The 20,042-nt window shown below is 45.8% G+C and overlaps 1 protein-coding gene across 2 annotated transcripts in view; it reads right to left on the bottom strand.

Moving 5' to 3' along the window:
- The window catches only part of Iyd (iodotyrosine deiodinase), a 39,816-nt gene extending 19,981 nt beyond the window's left edge, over positions 1-19,835 (bottom strand). Inside the window, exons 1-5 of one of the 2 annotated variants that reach the window (XM_050135775.1) lie at positions 19,621-19,832; positions 14,901-15,092; positions 13,515-13,674; positions 8,162-8,318; positions 4,174-5,734 (exon numbers count right to left, since the gene is read on the bottom strand). In XM_050135775.1, coding sequence (XP_049991732.1) covers positions 5,552-5,734; positions 8,162-8,318; positions 13,515-13,674; positions 14,901-15,092; positions 19,621-19,786 — 858 coding nt within the window. In that variant the 5' untranslated portion in view covers positions 19,787-19,832 and the 3' untranslated portion in view covers positions 4,174-5,551. Of the gene's footprint in view, positions 1-4,173; positions 5,735-8,161; positions 8,319-13,514; positions 13,675-14,900; positions 15,093-19,620 lie in introns of those variants that run through there. The other variant, XM_050135774.1, reaches the window with a different exon arrangement.
- Positions 19,836-20,042: the final 207 nt, after the last annotated feature.

Below are 20,042 nucleotides of genomic sequence, written 5' to 3'. Positions count from 1 at the left end.
TCCCCTCTGACAGGTCATCTGTGTTCTGGCCTCATTCAGGAAGTCCCAGAGGCTGAGAAGCCCACTCCTTACTAGTTCATTTCTTTTCCAGAATCCCCTCCACTTCCACAAGTATCTCCTGTTTTAAATCTTTTCTGGAAGCAGGTAGAATGAATAACACCTGTTATGTGGTTGGCTCCTATCCATAATCCTTTTGTCAAAGATTAACAGTGAGAATGAATATGAGTTTAGACAGAGCCCTTTGGGTTCACTGGGTTTGTTTTAAGTCCAAAACTTTACAGAAAGAATGTTTATTTAGCTCCTTGCTGTGGTTTGTGGCCAGAAATTAAACTATAAAATGTGGGTGCCAAAGAGTGAAGAGGTTGCACTTGGTTTAACCACACCAGTCCCCAAACATATCACAGCTCTCTTTCTCTCTCTCTCTCTCTATTGACATTTTGAAATGTGTAGGTGTGCAAGTGTGTGTGTATATATATATATATATATATAACTATATATATATATATCGATCAGAAGAGCCACCTTGGTCTCCTCTTCTCTTGGTCTTAGTCACCCAGTGTGATTGGAGTGTCTTGGGATAGCTTTTCATAAACATGATGTAAAGCTGGACTTTAAAGGATGGGACCTTACAACTGAGATCATAAGGAAGGACATTCTGGGTCTGAGCAGGGAGGCAAACAAGACCTCAGAGGTCCAGCCAGATGATGATCTAATTTGATGAAGCAAAGCTCCAGAGAAGGACACCATCAGGATGACGGCCACACTCCCCAAAGTTGGATACCTGCTACTTTTCTCTTCACATTTATTTTTTAGCTATGGGCTCACTATCTTCTCTCTCTCTCTCTCTCTCTCTCTCTCTCTCTCTCTCTCTCTGTCTCTCTCCCTCTGTGTGTGTGTGTGTGTAAAGAAGGAAGAAGAGGGGAAGATGGGAGAATGGAGGTTAGTTCAGTCATACAATGGATACAATGGGTAGAAATAGAATTGGTCCCTGGGGGATGAGGTAGTGCCATCGCAGTCCCAGGGAGAGTACATTCTTTCTGCCCATCCCCACCCTCTCTGCTTTCTCCAATTGCTCCTCTTTGACCCATCTCTTGGGGGTTTTATTTTTCATCTCTTTGGTGGTCCTGCTGTTTACTTGCTCATTAAGTGATTTATACATCCCAGGCTGCCTCCAAGACAAAGTGGGAAGAAAACCAAATGCAAATGACTGGAAAGAGAAGCCAGGGTAAACACAGAGCAATGGTCTCTAAGCCTGTGCATACATCTGAGCTGTCCAGGGTGCTCCACCTTGGCTCAAAGCAGTATCCAGGCAGCCCTCACAAGGATGTGTGGGGAGCTGGGGGCAAAGCCTCTTCATGCTTTCTTCTTTGCCTTTTAAAGTAAAGATCAACAAGATCTCAGGTTTTAGAAGGAGGTCTCCGTTAGTTCTTGGAGTGGCCCACATCCTTGTGCTATCCCAACTAGGCTCCTACTACAACTGCAGATCCATGGTTCCCTAGGTATGTTCTGGTACATGAAGGTTAAGGTCATTTGCTGAAGAAATTCTGGGGCTGTATTCTGATCTGCACTGGGAGCCTGTGTTTGCCTTTTCCCAGTTCAGACAGTGTGGGGAAGGCTCCTGGTTGTCAGTGTGAGTTCAAGCTCAGCTTTCTTCCCTGGGACAGAACCTACGGAAAGGTAACTCAGAAGATTGTTTTGACAATAACTGGTTCCTCTTAGTCAGGTTTGATGAAGCCAGTAATGGAATCTCAAATCATGGTGGATGGGTGACCTTAGAGCAGTGGTTCTCAACCTTCCTAATGCTGTGGCCCTCTAATACAGTTCTTCATGTTATGGTGACCCCAACCATAAAATTATTTTTGTTGCTACTTCATAACTGTGGTTTTGCTACTGTTGTTAATTGTAATGTAAATATCTGATTTTAAGGGTATCTGATATGAGATCACTGTGAATGAAAGGCTCATTTGACATTCCCTGCCCCCTGCAGAGGGGTCACAACCCATAGGTTGAGAACCCCTGTCTTAGACAACTCACAGCACTCTTCAGTTTCTGTTTGTTCAAGCATTCAACAGAGAGACATGTAGTGACCCATTGTCCTAAATATCAGGAATATAGAGATGAATGTGTTGAAGGCTCATAGTTTTAAGTCTTGATCCCTATAGATAAGCTATGGAAAGGCAGTGGAATCTTTAGCTAATGACAGGGAGAGCTTTTTGGTCATTGAGGATGTCCCCTTCAGGGGAATAGTGGGATCCTATTCTTTCTTTTTTACTTCCTGACCATGAAAAAAGCACTTTGCTATGATGCGCTCATTCTCCCAGAATATTACCGGAGGCCTACAAACAATAGCTGGACACCTGAAGTCCAGCACCCAAAATAAGTCAGTACTACAGGCATTTGTTTGAGTGACAGAAAACTTAGAGCACGGAAGGACTGAGTAGTCTAAAGCTCCTCAAGAGGTCACAGTTGAGCTAAAAGCACGACTGACAGGAAGCAGCCAGTTATAACAGCATCTGGAACAAGAAGCCTTTGAGGTAGAGAGGGCATTGAACGCAGAGTTCTGTTTCTAGAAAACTCCCCAGAATGGGATTAAAGCCGTTCACATTCCAGCAGCACCGCTCTGTTTAACTTGGCGGCACTGCTGCTTGGACACGGTCCCCTCCTGAGTCTCCCCAGCACGTTCTCCACAGATTAGCTGAGACGACCCAGAAGGGTGCTGGCTACTCTCTCCACTCTGCTTTGTTTTAGTGGGGGAGGTGGGGGCACCATGGAGGCAAAGCTGGTGCCATTTCGTTCTCATCTCTCACCCTTTTGTACTTCTGTGTAGATTGGCGATATTATGTTTCATAATTCTATTTCACCCAAATAACAAGGGGCTACTCTGTAGATAGTTAGGAAATAGCCATTATGGTTCTTGTTCCCCTCAGGCAAAATATTCACTGATAACCGTATTTCTTCCAGTTAGAATGCAAAATTCCAGGTGCATTTGAGCCCTTAAAAATGAAACACTTAAAAAAATAGTTTATCAATTTGAATGCTCTTCAAAAACTCAAACCTTCAGACACATCAGTTGATGAACCATTTTTCTGGTGAATAGTCACCCTATTTGTCCACGTGGTGTAAGACGGAGTACACAGTGGCGTTTGAACATGTGCCGTGCAGCACAAGACAGTACATGTTTGTGTTTGAGCATGTGCAATATCCACTTCCCCCCAATTTCACTTATCAGAGAAAGCACTTTTCCTCCCATAAGGAGCAAATAAGAAACAGGAAAGGGACTGTCCTCAGTACTCCTGAGATGGAAATTTAACTAAAAAAAAAAACATGTATATGGCCTACCTCTCATTGGAAGACAGGAGCGAGGTTTGCTCTGTCCCACTCCTCCCATGTGGGAGCTCCTTCTTTGTCATTGTAGTAAGTTGTATATGTGGTGCTTTCCCCTGTGTACTTTGTCGTGTGCCACACATGTACTATCTATCAATACCCAAAGTACAGTTCTCCCTAGCTAGTAACTACCACCACCACCATCAGCACCACCACTATTCACCACCATCACCACAACCACCACCATCACCACAACCACCACCATCAGCACCACCACTATTCACCACCATCAGCACCACCACCACCATCAGCACCACCACTATCCACCACTATCACCATCACCACAACCACCACTATTACCACCACCACCATCATCATCACCGCCACCACCTCACCACTACCACCGTTATTTTGTTCTGAATTCCCCAAAAGGCATCTTCCAAAGCCCTTCCCAGAGCTTTATCTTTGTGCCTTTGTTGAACATGAGAGACCAGGGTCATGTATCTTTAGGGACAATGATAGGAAAATGACCAGCTAGTTCCCTGTGATGCTCTTTACTTGAGGGCCCCTCATTCCACTTCTGTGGAACCTTGGATTTCTTCATCCTCTCTAGTGGCTATATACCTGAACAGTCACAATGGGGACCCTCTTCCTTCCTCACCTTCCCTGTGTGGGGCTAGGAGGGACCCTACATAGGCGACAAGGTCCTTTTTGCACCTCAGTTTTACTCTGCAGAACAGATGAAAACAACAAAGAAAATTTTGAGCTTTGTTTCCAGACCTTTGGAAAAGATGACATGTGTGTATGTGTGTGTGTGTGTATGTTTATTTATACTGTGACAACCAAGTATTTATTATTCTGATATTTGAAACTCAGAGAAACTTTGTCCAATACAATAATAAATGTACATAAATTGGTTCCCATGCCCACCCATGAGAATCTACAAAAACCACAATAGCATTAAAAGAAACCTCATTTCAGTAAAACCCTAGGGACACACACTGGTCACAGGGAGGGGAGGGAAAGTGCATGTAGAGAAAATCGAAGATGTGTAGATGTTGGGAGCATCTCCATACTTCAAAGGATCTCAAGGCTAAAGGTTTCTGTAAGTCTAATTCTGTCTCAGAGCAAAAAAAAGACCATCTTCCCCACACAAGGGGGCACCGGCTTTCTCTCATTAACAGCCCAGCTGAGGTGCAAAGAGGAAAAGGAAAATGGGGACGAGGAGGAGAAGGAGGAAGATGCCACGGTAGTGACACCAGGAAGCGAGTAGACTAGCTGGATGGACAACTGCCCAAACAACAAAAATAAAGACATGGACACCAGGACACTGGGAGCGCCAGTGGGTGGGGAGGGGTGATTGACTAGCTCAGGTAGGAACAGTTGGACACTTGTCCCCAGGGAAGTCCCAGAGAACACTGCTGTTTCCTGAAGAGCAGGTACGTGTGTTTCATGAGAGCAGAAGGAAGGAAAGGCTGTGTGTGGTGGACAGTTCCTCCAAAAAGCTGGTACTGCTCTGTGCTGGCGCACAACTCCTTCTGTGCAAACACCTTCACCAAGGGCAATTTTAAGCTACAACCAATTGAATACCTTGCTCCAAAATTCCAGAATAGTTAATCCCCAGGTTCCACGTACTAGTATAAACCAGCTCCAACAAACCCCCATGCAGTTATAATGTACCGATAACTGCCAGCCAGGTCACAGCACAGAGACAGGCCTCCTTGGTTCTATGAGAACCATGTGTTAGTGACTTTAATAGTTATTCAAGATTGAATTTCCGTGGAGTTCAATAGCAGACTAGGTCTCAATAGCACATTCATAGTCTCAAAGCCACCAGAAAGCAAAGGGCCAGAAGACCACGTTATTAGTAAATATTTAAATTATAAATCATTGTATAGGTAACCCTTGGAACTATAGCAAACTTTCAAATGGGATTTCTCTATGTGAATTTTCTAAGTAAACAGAAATAATTGCCTCTGATTTTTAGAGGAGTTAAGGTGTGTATGCTTCTTGACCTCTTGCTCTGTGTTCACGGAAACAGTTCATCCAAAACAGTACTTACTGGACAGAAAGTTCTAGAGATGCGGAAAGATTTCATCACATGAGAAGTACCTTTCTTGTTCACCAGTGTGCAGAGGAGACCTGACTCAGAGAGCAAGAGAAGCCAGCAGACCCGGGGGGGGGTGGGGTGAGGGAAGCAAGTGTCATCCCAGCACCGGGTGACTGATTATATTGTCACCATGATCTGGTCCAGAGCTTTCCGCTTGAGGTCAGGCACTGTGGCCTCTCTGCTGGGGTACCCCACAGGAAGCAACACCAGCAGCTTCTCATGTGAGGGACGGCCCAGGAGCAGCCTCAGACGAGGACCGCAGTTGAGGGGCGTGGTCGTGACTGTCACTAGCCCTGCGTTCTGAAACAAGACAGAACAGACAAGCACTTTAATGTCAGGTAAAACACAACTCTTTCTCCAGCCCAGGGGTGTCCTCATCTTTTCTGCTCCTGATCATTTGTCATTTCTCGCTGAAGTTGGGTGGCAAAGAGGCTGGCAGCTTAGGTGATGCCCTGTGAACCTTGCCAGTGGTCCCCCGCCTGCCACCTCTTTGGACAAGCAGCAGGAAACACCTCGAAGGATAACGTCTTATTTTTTAATGATGAGTGAGCAATAGGAATGACTGTGTTATGGAAATGACTTTGAAGATTGTAACTCTCAGCAGGATGGTGGTGGGGCACGCCTTTAATCCCAGCACTCTGGAGGCAGAGGCCGGCAGATCTCTGTGAGTTCGAGGCTGCCCTGGTTTACAGAGTGAGTTCCAGGACAGCTAGGGTTACACAGAAAACACTGTCTCAAAAAATAGAGAAAGAATGAGAGAGACAGAGAGAGAGAGAGAGAGAGAGAGAGACAGACAGACAGACAGACAGACAGACAGAGAATGTAACTATCCTTAAAGAATGGCAAAGATAAGCTTAGGATCTGGTCTGTGCCTTGTATCTGACCATAACAGCAACAGCAGTCCAACAACACTGTCCACAGTCTAAGCCCACTGTAGTTTTCCTGACAGATGTTCTTTCCAGAATTCCAGTTACCCATCTGATGATTATTTGTTATTAATAGCCATAATAGTAACATCTGAACCCACATATTTATAAGGATCTGCAGTGAATTACTACAGGGTCTCCTAGGTCTTATACACACCATCACATATCTTCATCCACAAAAGGCATGCAATGCCTAGGGAGATCGCTCCATCAGTGAAGTTCTTGCCTTGCAGGCCTGAGGACCTGGGTCCAACCTCACAGAACCCATAACTCATAAAATAATAAAACTCTGGGCTGGTGACACATGCTGGGGAAGCACAGGTAGACGTATCTGTATAAAAATACAATGCCTTCTGGGCCCCTCCCCAGCTGTTCCCCCTACTACCTATGCTTCCCAGTCACCAGGCCACCTTGAAGCCTGAGCCCAGAGGAAGGCCAGGAGCTGCCTCTGGCTTCCTGCATGGCCAGCCCATCCCATCCCATCCCATCCCATCCCATCCCATCCCATCCCATCCCATCCCATCCCATCAAGTCACTGTGCTAGGGATCAGGTTCCAGGAACACTTTTCTCTCTTCCCCCAGTCGAAAACTGCCTTGGAATTCTGGGAAACTAGAAAGCAACAAGGTCTACAGGAACACTAGTCTGGCTCACCCTTTCCAGAGGCTAAGGGCATTGTGGCAAGGGGGCTGGCACCAGGCTCACCCTGCTTGTCCCCAAACCTAAATCAACTGCAACGTTCTATGGTGGACACTGTCCCAAGACACCTTCATTCGTCTGCCTACAGGAGGAAATGCCAAAGCCAGGCTCCTCAGGATGGCTTGAGAAGCAGCAACAGCCTGATGCTGTAAGGCATCACACGCAAGCCACGTCTTTCTCAGAGATGCCGAGGAACCTCATCTGTATAAAACTGACCCTTCCTTCCAAGCAGGCTCTCTTGGAATATTGTTCATTGTGTTAATTTGTGTGTTTAGCAGCTCTCCTTCATCCCTCCCCTGAACCCCAAGTCTCCATCAGATGAACTGTTAATACGCTATCTAATCCCCAGAGTTTCCCGAAGATGGCACAGGGGTTTGAGAGGCAGAGCTCAGTCCTGTTCCTTTTCACATTTGCGTTGCTCTAGGACCTCTGCAGAAAAGTTTGTAAGCATGTGGCTGTCTTCCTGAGGCAATGCAGGATAGGGAACCTCTCAAGGAAGGAGCGGAGAGCCTGGCGGCTGCTTAATCATCACACCAGCCTAGAAAGGAGCAGTGTGCGCTGAAGGGAGTGTATCTCTGAGACCTTCCGGCTCTGCTTTCTGCTCGTGTGACTCCTCAGAGCCCTAAGCTCCATGCTATTTGTGGAAGAGAACAAACACTGCTTTTCCGACCCGGAGATATTACAAGTGAATTTCCAGGGAGAAAATCAGCCTGCAGAATCATGATGCCCACCAATCCAGGTTTCCAGGGTTTGCTGTCAATCACATTGACCTTTTCTAGGAACTCAACTTTAGATAAACAATTGTCAAATGACCCCTAATTGGAAACTGGCCTGAAACTTCCTGCTAAGGCAGTGGTTTTCAACCTGTGGGTCATGACCCCCAAAGCCCATTAGAAAACACAGATATTTACATTATGATTCATAGCAGTAGCAAAATCACATTTATGAAGTAGCAACAACATAATTTTTTGGTTGGCGGTCATCACGGCATGAGGATCTGCGTTAAAGGGTCATAGTGTTAGGAACAGCGAGAACCGCTGGCTACAGCCACTCTTGGTTCCGTGTCTTCCGGGTCTACCTTGGGCGTGCGGGTGGGCAACCTACCTGCAGTGCAGCCAGCAGGATGCCACAGGCAATGGACACGCTGATCTCATTGTAGTAGTGGACCTTTTTCTTTCCATTTGCAGCGTAACCGTGCACTTGTTTGAAAATGAGAATCAGAACCGGGGCGGTGTCCAGGTACTCCTTAATCCAATTGGTTCTGGAGGGAGGGCATAGAGAGATATTCAGGAGAATATTTACTCAAATTTGGGTTGCTTTTTATTCTCTTCTTTAAAAAAAAAAACTACCCTGGTTTATCTACACATTTACTTAGTTTAAATACACATTTAACTTGCCTTTTCTATTTAAAACAAAAAAGACTGGATTTTTAACTCTTTTCCACATTGGTCTTTTTTTTGTATAAGGTTAGTGAAGTTGAAAAACAAACTAGTGTATGTGCCCAGCATTGCAAAGCTTGTGAAAGGTTGAAAGAGGCAAAGGTCCTATAGCCTGGTGTCACCAAGCTGATACTCAGCAAAATGAGGCCTGCTGGGCAGTACTAAAGAACCAGATAACAAGTACATCCAAGTATTCCGAGCAAAGTGTTGATTTGGAAAAGAACACCGGAAGCCACAGAAACAGACTCCAGTTACTCAGTGAAGCTGAGGAAGGAGATTTGGAGAAAGTGCCCCAGGAGGAATGAATGGATGAGTATGGCCAGTAAGGAAAGAGGATGTGGGGAGGCCAGAAAACTTCCCGGAGCCCGAAGGATGGAGAGCTTGCCAGGCCATGGGTGGGCTGTTAGGTACCTGTAGATTTTGCAAGGTCTTGGCCTTCATTTGGTAGGTGATGGAGGGTTTACCCTGCATTGTTGACCAGAGCAACTTGTGATAAAATCCATTTCAGGAACATGGATTGTGTGTGTGAATACAATGTCACCAAGAGTGACAATGAAGTGCCACAACTACAAAGTCATCCTAGACAGAGGGGAACCATAGACCTCTCTGAGGCCATGCCCCAGGCAGGAGGGTGGTCAAAGGAGGGCCAGGCTGGGGAGAACGGAAGGAGGAGGTAAGGGTTCCAGGACAAGGAAAGGAGCAAGTAGGGGAGACCGCAGTGGTGGCAAGGGAATTAGCAGATGACGGAAGGAGGAGAAGCCCTTGCTGGGGGAAGAGGCAGTGGCTTCTGAGAGAGCCAATGGGTATCAATGATAGCTTGAAAATTTTGTCCTTCAACTCCAAACGTGTCTTCCTTGATTCCATTACTCTGACCCCCTACATCTGTGCTGAAACTTCATTCTAGAAGAGATGTCGAAAAGAGAGCTAATTGCTTCCTGTTCCCCATGGGCTATTACATGCACCTGGTTATCAAGGGGCGGTCCCTATTCATTTTATGGTTCAGCCTAATTACATGTCACTATTTTAAACACTCCAGAAGAGTATATTCCTCTGCTGATCTCATGACATGGCTCTCAAGGGTCTTCTGGCCCATTCAGCCAGCTTAGCCCCATTACTTTCCCACCTCACAGAGATGGAAAACGGAGAGCGTTCATTGTTTAGATCAACTCTGGAGCCAGGGAAGCTGGCTGCATTCTCTCTGCTGCTTCCTCGTGTGTGGAGCCTGCTCCTGTGTTCCCACCTCGCGTGATCATCGTGGGGATGAAGCGAGTTAACGTGGAAAGTGGCTTGTATGAATACAAGCATCACAATTTCAAATCTCAGAAATGCCGATATAAAAGGGTCCCTTTCAGCAATGTCTGGGCTCCCTGGATTTCCAGCATTAAGCGGTCCCCGATGACTCACGCTGCTGCCCGCAGGCCATGAGCAGGCCAGCAGCTGCTCTCCACCCTGTACCAAGGGAGATGAACACCCCCCAAGTGGCTGCGCCGTGACCCAGGCTGCATTCTGCTGTGTAATTTCTTCTATGCTTTTGACATTTTCATGATTTAAGATTCTGATCGTATTCATAATGATCAAAATTAACGTTAAAATATTTATTTTATGTTATGGGTATGAGTGCTTCGTATGCATGTAAGCATGTATGTATGCCATGGGCATACCTGGTGCCCAGAGAAGCCAAAAGAAGACACTGGATCCCCTGGGACCAGAGTTACAGACCACTGTGAGTTGCCAGGTAAGTGCCAGGAATCAAACTCAGGTCCTCTGTAAGAGCAGCAAGTGCTCTTAATCGCCTAATCCTTTTTCCAGACCTGATTAAAATTTAAAAGAAGTAAATAAAATATGTGTAGAGTAAAGGTAAATAATACACATTTTTAAAGGATTTGAGGATGATAATGAGCTGGTTTGCCGTTGTTTTTACTCTTTTAATCTCTGTTCTTTTGGGAGGGCACCACCCAGCTCCCAAACAAATCACACACAGAGTCTTATTTTCACCTGTGAATTCCTGGCCTTAGCTTGGCTTGTTTCTAGCTAGCTTTTCTTAGCTTATCCTGTTTATCTTTTGCCTCTGGGCTTTTACCTTTCTCTATAACTTTTCTTTCCTTCTTATTTCATGTCTGGCTGTGTGGCTGGGTGGTTGGTCCCTTTTTTTCCTTGCTCCTCCATCTCTTCCCAGATTTTTCCTCCTATTTATTCTCTCTTCCTGCCAGCCCCACCTATCCTTTCTCCTGCTTCGCTATTGGCCATTCAGCTCTTTATTAGCCCAGTCAGGTGTTTCAGGCTGGCACAGTAACACAGCTTCACAGAGTTAAACAAATGCAACATAAAAGAATGCAACACATCTTTGCATCGTTAAAACAAATGCTCCCTAGCATAAACAAAAGTAACACATCCTAAAATAATATTCCACAACACGGTTAAGCAACTCACCGATATTCTAAGGCAAGGTGATCACTCAAATATATTTTTCATTTACTTTACATACCTTATCAACTGATTTTTTTTGTTTAGTCTTGGTTAATTCAGTTTTATATGAATTCTTTAAGACATATGAGAGCAAATAGAAAGCTGCAAGAGCGAGGACCCCTGAAAGGAGAGTTGGCAAATTCAGGTCTGGGTAGAGGTCTCCCCAAACTAGGAACGGTAAGGTTTTTAAGGTCAGCTGGACCCATGTTACATATTGAAAATACCAGCTATGGGCTTCAAAGGCGGCTGAAAAGAGTGAATGGGCACGTTGTCCACTTGCCGTTCCGTGTGTATGCCTGTGGCACATATGTATGTGGTATGTGTCTGTGTGTGAGGTGTGTACTGGTCACATGCCCATGTGCCCATGTGAAGATCAGAGGAAAACATCCAATATTCTGCTCTATTGCTCTCCATCTTATTCCCCCGGAGACCGTCTCTTTCACTGAAGCTAGGACTAGGCTGGCAGCCAACAAGTCCCAGTAATCCTCCTGTCTCTGCCCCACCCACATAACAATGGAGTGACAGGTGTGCTCAGTCATTTCTAGCTTTTTAAGAACATTGTTTGTATTGTTATTTAAATTATATATATGTGCGTGTGCGTGTGTGTGCATGTGTGTGTGCGTGTGTGTGTGTGTTTGTGTGTGTGTGTACTTAGTGCAGGTATAAAAAAGCCAGCGGTGTCAGATGCCCTAAGCTAGAGTTAAGGTAATTGTGAGTCCCTGGTTTGGTTGCTGAGAATGGGGTGCAGGTCCCCCGGAAGAGCAGTACATGCTTTCAAGCTCTGTGCCATCTCTCCAGCACACACTCCCATACACAGGTGCTGGGGCTGCAAACCCAGGTCCTCAGGCTTGCCCGGTAAGCACTCCCACCCCTGAGCCACCTGCCCAACTCCCATTGGTGCCCATCATTTTAACTACGATGTCTTCCATCGCCTAATATGCACCTACTGCGATTCTGGACACAAGAGGCTTTTAAATGAGGATAATGAGAGACTTTTAAACCTGGGCTCCTTGAACGCCTGGAGGTGTGTGTGTGTGTGTGTGTGTGTGTGTGTGTGTGTATCTGTGTCTGTGTGCAAGTGTGTCCCTATGTACATATCGTAGGTTAAGCGACTCTGTAACTGAATTGTATTCTCCAGAGGTACTTTATTTGATTATACATTTATAAACAAAAAAGCCTATGAAATCAGAAGAAAAGTAAGCATAGTGAAAATGCTGAGTGGTGCGGCTGTTTTAGATACATGGAAGGTGTATATAATGACAATGGGCGCAGAGGAGAGGACAGTTCTGTGTCGGTGACGGGAAGCGAGAGGGGCGGCAGTTTCTCAAGTGCCCAGCTAGTTCAGTAGTTCACTAAGTGCAGACCTCAAACTGGCTTTTACTCAGCCATTTCTTCCCAGGAATAGACAGTAGGGATTATAGCTTCATTGTTAGGACCCCACATCTATCTGAGAGCATGGTATGAAGTAATGTTCTTCATGACACATGAGTTCTGATACAGTAGAAACATCCTAGAGAAAATTGTCCCCCTCGGGATAACATGGCCGAGAGGTCTAGGTCTTCTCGCCCTTGCTCTCGCTCCTGGGCTAGAAGTCCTACCTTGTCTCCATGCTTGTGACCCCACTGTTCTCCTCAGGCCCATCACTGTGGAGTGTCAGATGGGTGATAAAGAACCTGCCACAGAAGGCCCACCTCAGGGAGACAGAGCTATTGGGCCTCTCTGTGCTCCGAGAGCTAAGCACTTGGGCTTGCCTCCTTTAGAACCTTCTGAGAGGTGAGAGCCAGTACCCACCTACCTTGACCCCCATCACCCTATTTCCTCTCTGTTTTCTTTTGCAGGGAATCTACAGTACCCATGTCTATTTGATGGCTCAGATCTATTAAGCTTGTCCTTAATTAAAACAAAACTCAATTTTTTCCATTCAAGATCTTAAAAAGCGTGTCGCAATATTATGTTCCAAACTGGTGGAAAGTGAAGTGATTCATCAGTTTTAGCCAAGAAGTGATTATTTCTGGGCTGGAGAGATGACTGAGTAGTTAAGAGCACTTTCTGCTGTGTTTCTTAACCAGGGGACCCACGCTCAGGTTCCTGCAACCACATCAGGCAGCTGTTAAGAGCTTGTAACTCCAGCTCCAGGGGATCCAGTACCTCTGACTTCTATGGGAACTTGCACATACATACCCACCCCGACATACACAGTATGATTATTCATAATTTAAAATATAAAATAAATCTTTCAACGTTTTAAAAATAATGAAAAGCAGCAATGATTTGGGTCAGCACCTTCGCAGAAGCCAGTTCTTACTTTTCACACCACTTCAAAATAAAGCAAGAAACAAAACAAAACAGAAACAGGCTGAGACTTGACCCATGCAGCCTGCGCGCCTGGATTCAAATATCACACTGAGCCATACTAATATAAGCAGTTTATACATCATCAAAATAAGATAATTAATAAAAATAATGTTGAATCCCACAAACCCAGGGCCTACCGTGGTAATTTTGCCCTTTAACAGTCAAAGACAAGCCTCCCTAGCTCATCAGCTCTGTACCTTAGTTTCTTCAGGTCTGTGACCCACCGGTCGCCCATCCTCCTCATGTAGTTCATCTCTTCCTCCTCCTCGATGATCTCTCGGATCTGATGCTTCACGTCTGGGTCCTTTACCACCACAAAGGTCCAGGGCTCTGTGTGTGCGCCACTTGGCGCGGTTCCTGTTGGCCATCACATTAAAATCAACGTAAGACTGAAGAGGAGCGGAAAGCTGCTCGTTAAGAGGAGGCACAATAGCAGGTGTTGTGGTGATGCGTGCCTGGAATCCCACCCAGCACTCGGGAGGCTGAGGCCGGAGGATCACAGGCATAAGTAAGGATGGTGCGATAAAGCTCTAGAGCAGTGATTCTCAACCTGGGGGTCGAGAATCACACAGGGGTCCAACTATCAGATGTCCTGCGTGTTGGACATTTACATTCAATTAGCAACAGTAACAAAACTGCAGTTATGAATAGCAATGAAAATGATGTTATAGTTGGGGGTCATCACAACACGAAGAATTGTATTAAAGGGTCACAGCTTAGGAAGGTTGAGAATCACTGCTATAGAAGGAGGAAGAAGAGAAGAGAAATTTACCTTAAACACACACACACACACACACACACACACACATATACGCACACCCTCACAGGGTTGGGGTAATGATTGTTGCCACTTAAGTTAAGGGTACAACTATCCAAGGCATTTGTATTCTTAGCTGAAACAAAATGTTCTTGACGCATTTTGGGTTAGAGCTGGGTCTCAGTGGGTCTGCGACAAGCTCCACACAGGAGCTTAAATGTGGCTCAGACAGAGTAGGACCACGGCAAGGACAGTCACAGAGCAGTGTGGAGCTTCACAGTTCCTAGTTTCCCCCTCAGCGGAGACAGGAATTTGCATTTCAGTGACTTGATCTTGCTTCAGTTCACTTTGCAAATCCACATAAGGAAATCTTGCTACTTTGTTAGCTCGACCAATTACTGTACCTGAATGACAGAAAGGTTGTTTCCTGGAAGATAAACATGTAAATGTGAATTGAGTGTTGAGGAGGGGCCTGTTTCAACGAGGGGAGAGAGATTTCTCCTGTACTGTGCACTAACCTATTCAGAGTATTTAGTTTTAAACAGAAGTTCACACAATGTATCGACTTCATAAGTTGCAAACTGTCATCACATCTTTTACACACACACACACACACACACACACACACACACACACACACTCACACACACAAAGAGTTAAAATGTAGCAAGTAAAAAATCACTGGCCATCACAAAACAGTGGGAAAACCTTCATAAATAAACAGACGACTCTAGTCGTCTGCATGTTTGGACTTCAGTGCTGTTCCAACGCTCTCGCAGCATGGGGGAGTTGATGTTCTCCAAGCCTCAGCACCCAAATTACCAACCTGCTGCCCTGATGACGTTCTCAATGACCTCCATTGGGACTTGCTCACTGCTGAGGAACCTGACAGAGCGTCTCTTATTGAGGAGTTCGTAGAACTCCTGGGATCTCGCCTTCATTTCCTGCTCTGGGTACCGGGTGTGAGAGAAAGGGATGTGCTCCACACACTCCTCTGACTCCTGCCCTTCGTCAGCATCTGCGAATAGGAGACAGAAACACAGCAAATTCAGCTACCTCCCTGGTCACAAGGTCACTGTAGGGAAGGGAATGAAGTTCCAGGAGAGTGTATGCGGTTACACAATGTCAAAATAGCCAACCAAAGTTTGTAAGAAGGAAAATAAAGCTCTGTAGAAGTTTCACCACTAATCGTCATCATCCTTCAAATTCTAGGCCTGTTAAAAATCAAAGTAAGGGAGAGTTTTGCCTACAAAAAAAAAAAAAAAAAACAAAAAAAAAAAAAAAAAAAAAAAAAAAAAAAAAAAAAAAAAAAAAAATGGAAGTTTCTGTTAAATGGTAGAGTAGGTTATTGGATGCAATCTCCCATTTAGGTTACCAAATAAGGTGCTTTTGTCCTTGCAAAGCATTAGGCTGAGAACATAGTAAGACATTCTAAAGCCAAAAATGAAGGGAAAATAAGAACCTAGAGAGGTGAGTGCAGAGGCCTGTTTTTCCTGCTTGCAGCTGCCAATTTCTACAAGTCCATTTCCAGTTTCTGATCCTCAGGCAGGAAGGACAACCAAAATCAAAGCCCACACCACACACACAGTCAGAAGTTGAATCAGTTCAGATCCTCAGGTTACATCCCTTGTGAAAATGTGGATTACAAACAATCCATCTTTCAGGAGCCTATGACATTTTTGGTGTGTCCTTCCTCTAACTTAGCGTTTCTTCTTGAGAGTACCCCAGTTGTCTAGCAGAAGCAAATGACAATATGTAAAGAATTTCAGGAAAAAAACCTCAATAATTCAACAATGCAATCCTGCACACGGGGAACAGAATATCTTAAGTAAAAATTAGTAAACTCAGTGTTTGACAAGGACTAGGTGTCTCGTTGCTCTAAGAACTCACAGACTCAAAAGAGCAAAGAGCTAGGACACCACGCTTAGAGAAGGAAACAGGACAGGCTTATGTGAATCTCTACAGTATTACTGAAGGAAGAAAAAAAGTTAACATAGCAGAGATGAAAAACAGAACTTCTGAAAAATAATAGAATTATTTAGATTAAATTGCCCAAATAAAAGAGCAAAAGACAGAAAACACAGAAGAAAGAGCAAGGAAAACCAGAGCCAGTTTACTCAGGACCCTGAAGAAAAGCAAAGAAAGAAATGAATTTCAGTTATAGTGGCTTTGGTAGGGGAGGGAGGAAGTTGTAAAGGAAACCGGTAAGAGAGAATACCAAAAGGCCGGCATATAAAGTGTAGTGTACTTAAAGGCCTTTAGGGCCCAATCCCACAGTCCACACATGATGGGAGGAGAGAACCAGTTCCTCAGCTTGTCTTCTGACTTACATACATGTACACATGCAGACAAAATCAGTAGCAAGACTACAGTTATAAATTTAACTTTGTGGTTGAGGGCTCACTGTAACATGAGGAACTGTATTAAAGGGTCGCAGCATTGAGAACCATTGAGTTAGGAGGAAGTAAGTGTGAGGGAGAGTCATCACATGTACCTAGATGTCAATCATCACACGTACCTAGCTATCTGTCATCACGTGCACCTAACTATCAATCACCACACATACCTAAATGTCAATCATCACATATACCTAGCTATCAATCATTGTATATACTTTGCTATCAATCAGTTCCAAACAACGCAGAGCATTGCCAGGTGTCCATATACACTTTCCAGGTGATTTGGGAAAACCTTGTGGTGAGGAAGCTGCAGAGGAGCATATGCAAGGAATGCTCCCTTGACTGCGTGAATGACATTACCAACCCTTAAGGTCCAGTCATATTTGCATAAGCTATAGGCCGCCAGGAGAATAGGTGGCTTCCAAGGCCAAGGTATCACCATGAAGCAAGGAGCTGCATGAGGCTTCCCAGTGCTAGCCGTATCTCTGATCAAGACAAACAAAGAGACCTCATCACGTGCAATGGGGTTGTCCCGAGTGACTTTCCTGTGCACTGTGGGACACATTCTGCATTCTCTTCTGGGGCAGAAGATCCCCAGTCTGTCTGGGGAATGGGGACAGAGACAGCTCAGAGGGTCCAGCCTGTGAGCTCAGCAATTTCCTGCAGAGACCACAGTGGAGAGCTAACAGGGACCTCTGAAAACAAACAGTGCCACCTCTTTCTGCTCTTGAACTCCTGACTGCTCCCAGGAATGTGGCCTTGGAAGGGAAGAAAAAAAACCTCTGAAATTCTGTTTTCATGCCTTCTTTGTTTGAGACTTCTTTGTGTGAGTGGCTACCCAGCAAACAGCTCTATGCCTGGAACCTGGAGACAGACTGCCAGAGTCCTACCAGCCTAGGTGGGTGGTACCCTGCTAAAGCCATAGTCTGCTGTGATGGGGATAATGGTAATGCCTACCCCATTGTAGTACTGTGAAGATGAAGTGGCCCACTCCAGCACCAGCTGGCTCCGTTCTGCTATGCGAGAGTGCTGTGGTCCCCGAGTCTCTGCTCATGCCTCGTCCTTTCTCCCATACATCTCTCCACCACATCCCTCTACCCTTGGGTGTCTCCCAAGCTCTGCCTTCAGCCTTGTCTCCCACAGGAGCCACTTGGTGAAGTCATTAGTTCTCCACGCTCTGAGTGCCACCTAAAACTAGTGCCATTCTGACCAGAATCTCTTATTTACCACAGCTATCTTAAATCCAGCGCATCTTTATATCCCCTAAACTGGATCCTTCTCTCTTGTCCATTCATGATGGTACAGCCTTAACCACTCCCTCTGTCTTCTGTGACATCTAAAACACGATGCTCTTCACTGTAACTCGGGCGTCCAAGGCCCTCCCATCATACCACCATTCTCAATGAAAGCTTAGAACAGGCATCTGTGTTAAGGAAGTGCTTCCCAAGTGGGACCAGACAATCCCCTATTTACATTGTCCGATTTAGAAGGTTTTAACTTTACCGTGTCACAAGAACATACCCATACAACTCGTCCTGTAGTTCACTTTCAGTGGAGCATTCGACAATCCTCATGAGACTCGGTGTTTGCTTACAAGGGAGATGCTGTATTAGATGGTTTGTCTCACGCTAAGCTCACTGCACATGCTCACTGGTGGCTGGCTAAGCAGTCACATTTGCCTGGCTAGGTGCATCAAGTGCATTTTCCATCCACAATATTCTTAGCTTGCCACAGGCTTCTCAGGATGTAACACCATTGCACATCCATGCATGCCTGTGTAGCTGGTACTCTAAGCAGGGTAACCTTCAGGGTATGACACTAAGAGATAGACCTCTTGAGAAACTCTCTCACTTGATTCTAATGCATGCACATGCACATTTGCGTGCATGCCTGTGCGCGCGCGCACACACACATCAGGCAGCCTCTGGGAAGCGAAGGCTCACTGAAAATTAAACAGCTTCTTCCAAATGGAACCTATTTCTCACACCCAGCTCAGGCAACATGTCCCAAATGTACTGTGGAATAACCCTTTTGTACCCTGTGGAGATGTGCTACTTTCATTGTTCACAAAGAGCCAATAAGCCAATAGCTATCCAGGAGGAGATGAGATGGCAGAGCCAAATGAGAGGACTCTGGGAAGAAGAAAGGTAGCGTCAGAAGGGGTCTTGAGGAGACAAGGCTCTAAGCAAGATGAAAATGCCATGCTGATAAAAAGTACCACCACGTGGGAGAGGGTAGAAATATGTGTTAGTTTAAGTTGAAGGGGAGCAGTTAACAATAAGCCTAAGCTATTGATTGGGCATTGATAAGTAATATTAAGTCTCTATGTGGTTAATTTTGGAGCTGGCTAGGAGGGCAAAAGCGGGTAGCAGGACAGGAAAGTTGGTCTACACAAATGCAGACGGCTCAAGACTCGTGTGAGAAGCCCCCTTCCCTCTCTGACTCTTTGAGCCCTTCTCTCTAGGGCCAGCGTAGCCATCTCTCTTCCCCACCTTCATGCCTGCACATCTTCCCATCCTCTTGGAATCTCTCCCAAGCATTGGCCATAGGTGTGGGCTTGCTGTTTCTCCTCCGACGTACTCTCCTGCTCCAGCATTCCCTGCTTCTCACGCCTGTTAACCTTCCTGGTCAGCTTTGTCCTTTCCCAAAGCCCCAACAGGCCCCCAAGCCTTTCCAAACACTGGCTCCCCAGTGTTTGTCACTAGCCTTGTTTTATCTCATTTCCTGAACTGGACCTTTACCTTGCTAAGCACAGAGGCTGCTCCTCTTGTCTCTAACCTACAGGCCTGGCACGAGAAAAACTAGCTAATCCCTAGACGTGCCACTTTCTCAGTTTTACCATTCCTAATCAAAACCTGGCCACGCCCACTGCCACCCTATACAGTAGTCCCCCACTCCGCCCCGAGAAAGAGACTGTGTTTGCCAGAGGAGGCTCTGAGCTGGGAGAGACCCAAGCCTCCATGGCTTCCGACTGAGTAGGGGCTGGTACCGGCAAGTGACCTGAGAGAGGACCCGTGTTTGTCACGCATCATTTTGCTTTCACAGGAGTGATGGTTTGACCACGTGACTTGCTTTCCACAGCCTGGCATCAGTTTACATGTCATAAGGACACGCAGGGGGAAGCCCCGTCCTGCAATGGGTTGTTACCTTCTTCCTCTTGAAGGAGGTCTGTGCTGTCTTTCAAGTCTTCATCCGCCCAGGGGCGAGCTTGAGCCTCCTCCTTCTTACTCTCTGGGCTCCTATCGGCGTTTTTAAAGACCCACACAATCAAGATGCAAACAACCGCTACCAGCACCGGAGTGAGGAGAAACATGGTCTGCAGTCTGACCCGGAAGGTCAGCACACTCCCACACTGGCATTTATACAAACAGAGATGGAAGCAGAGAATGCTGGGAGTAGAAGCAAGAAGAGGGAGGTGTGCCAGGAAAAGGAGCAAAGTACACACTCTCAAACTCCGTGACGACTTTGCAGAGGAGCAAAGATCACAGTCTTGTGCATGCAGGTTTGGTCCTGCTCCAATGCATGCGTTTCTACAAGTTGTGCACTTGCTCAATCTAGTCTCAGATGTT

This window comes from Alexandromys fortis, unplaced genomic scaffold (assembly GCF_014885135.2).
Source record: "Alexandromys fortis isolate MF-2015 unplaced genomic scaffold, M_Fortis_MF-2015_v1.1 scaffold_23, whole genome shotgun sequence".
In the NCBI taxonomy this organism is placed as follows: Eukaryota; Metazoa; Chordata; class Mammalia; order Rodentia; family Cricetidae; genus Alexandromys; species Alexandromys fortis.
This window is presented reverse-complemented; position numbering and strand designations above follow the sequence as displayed.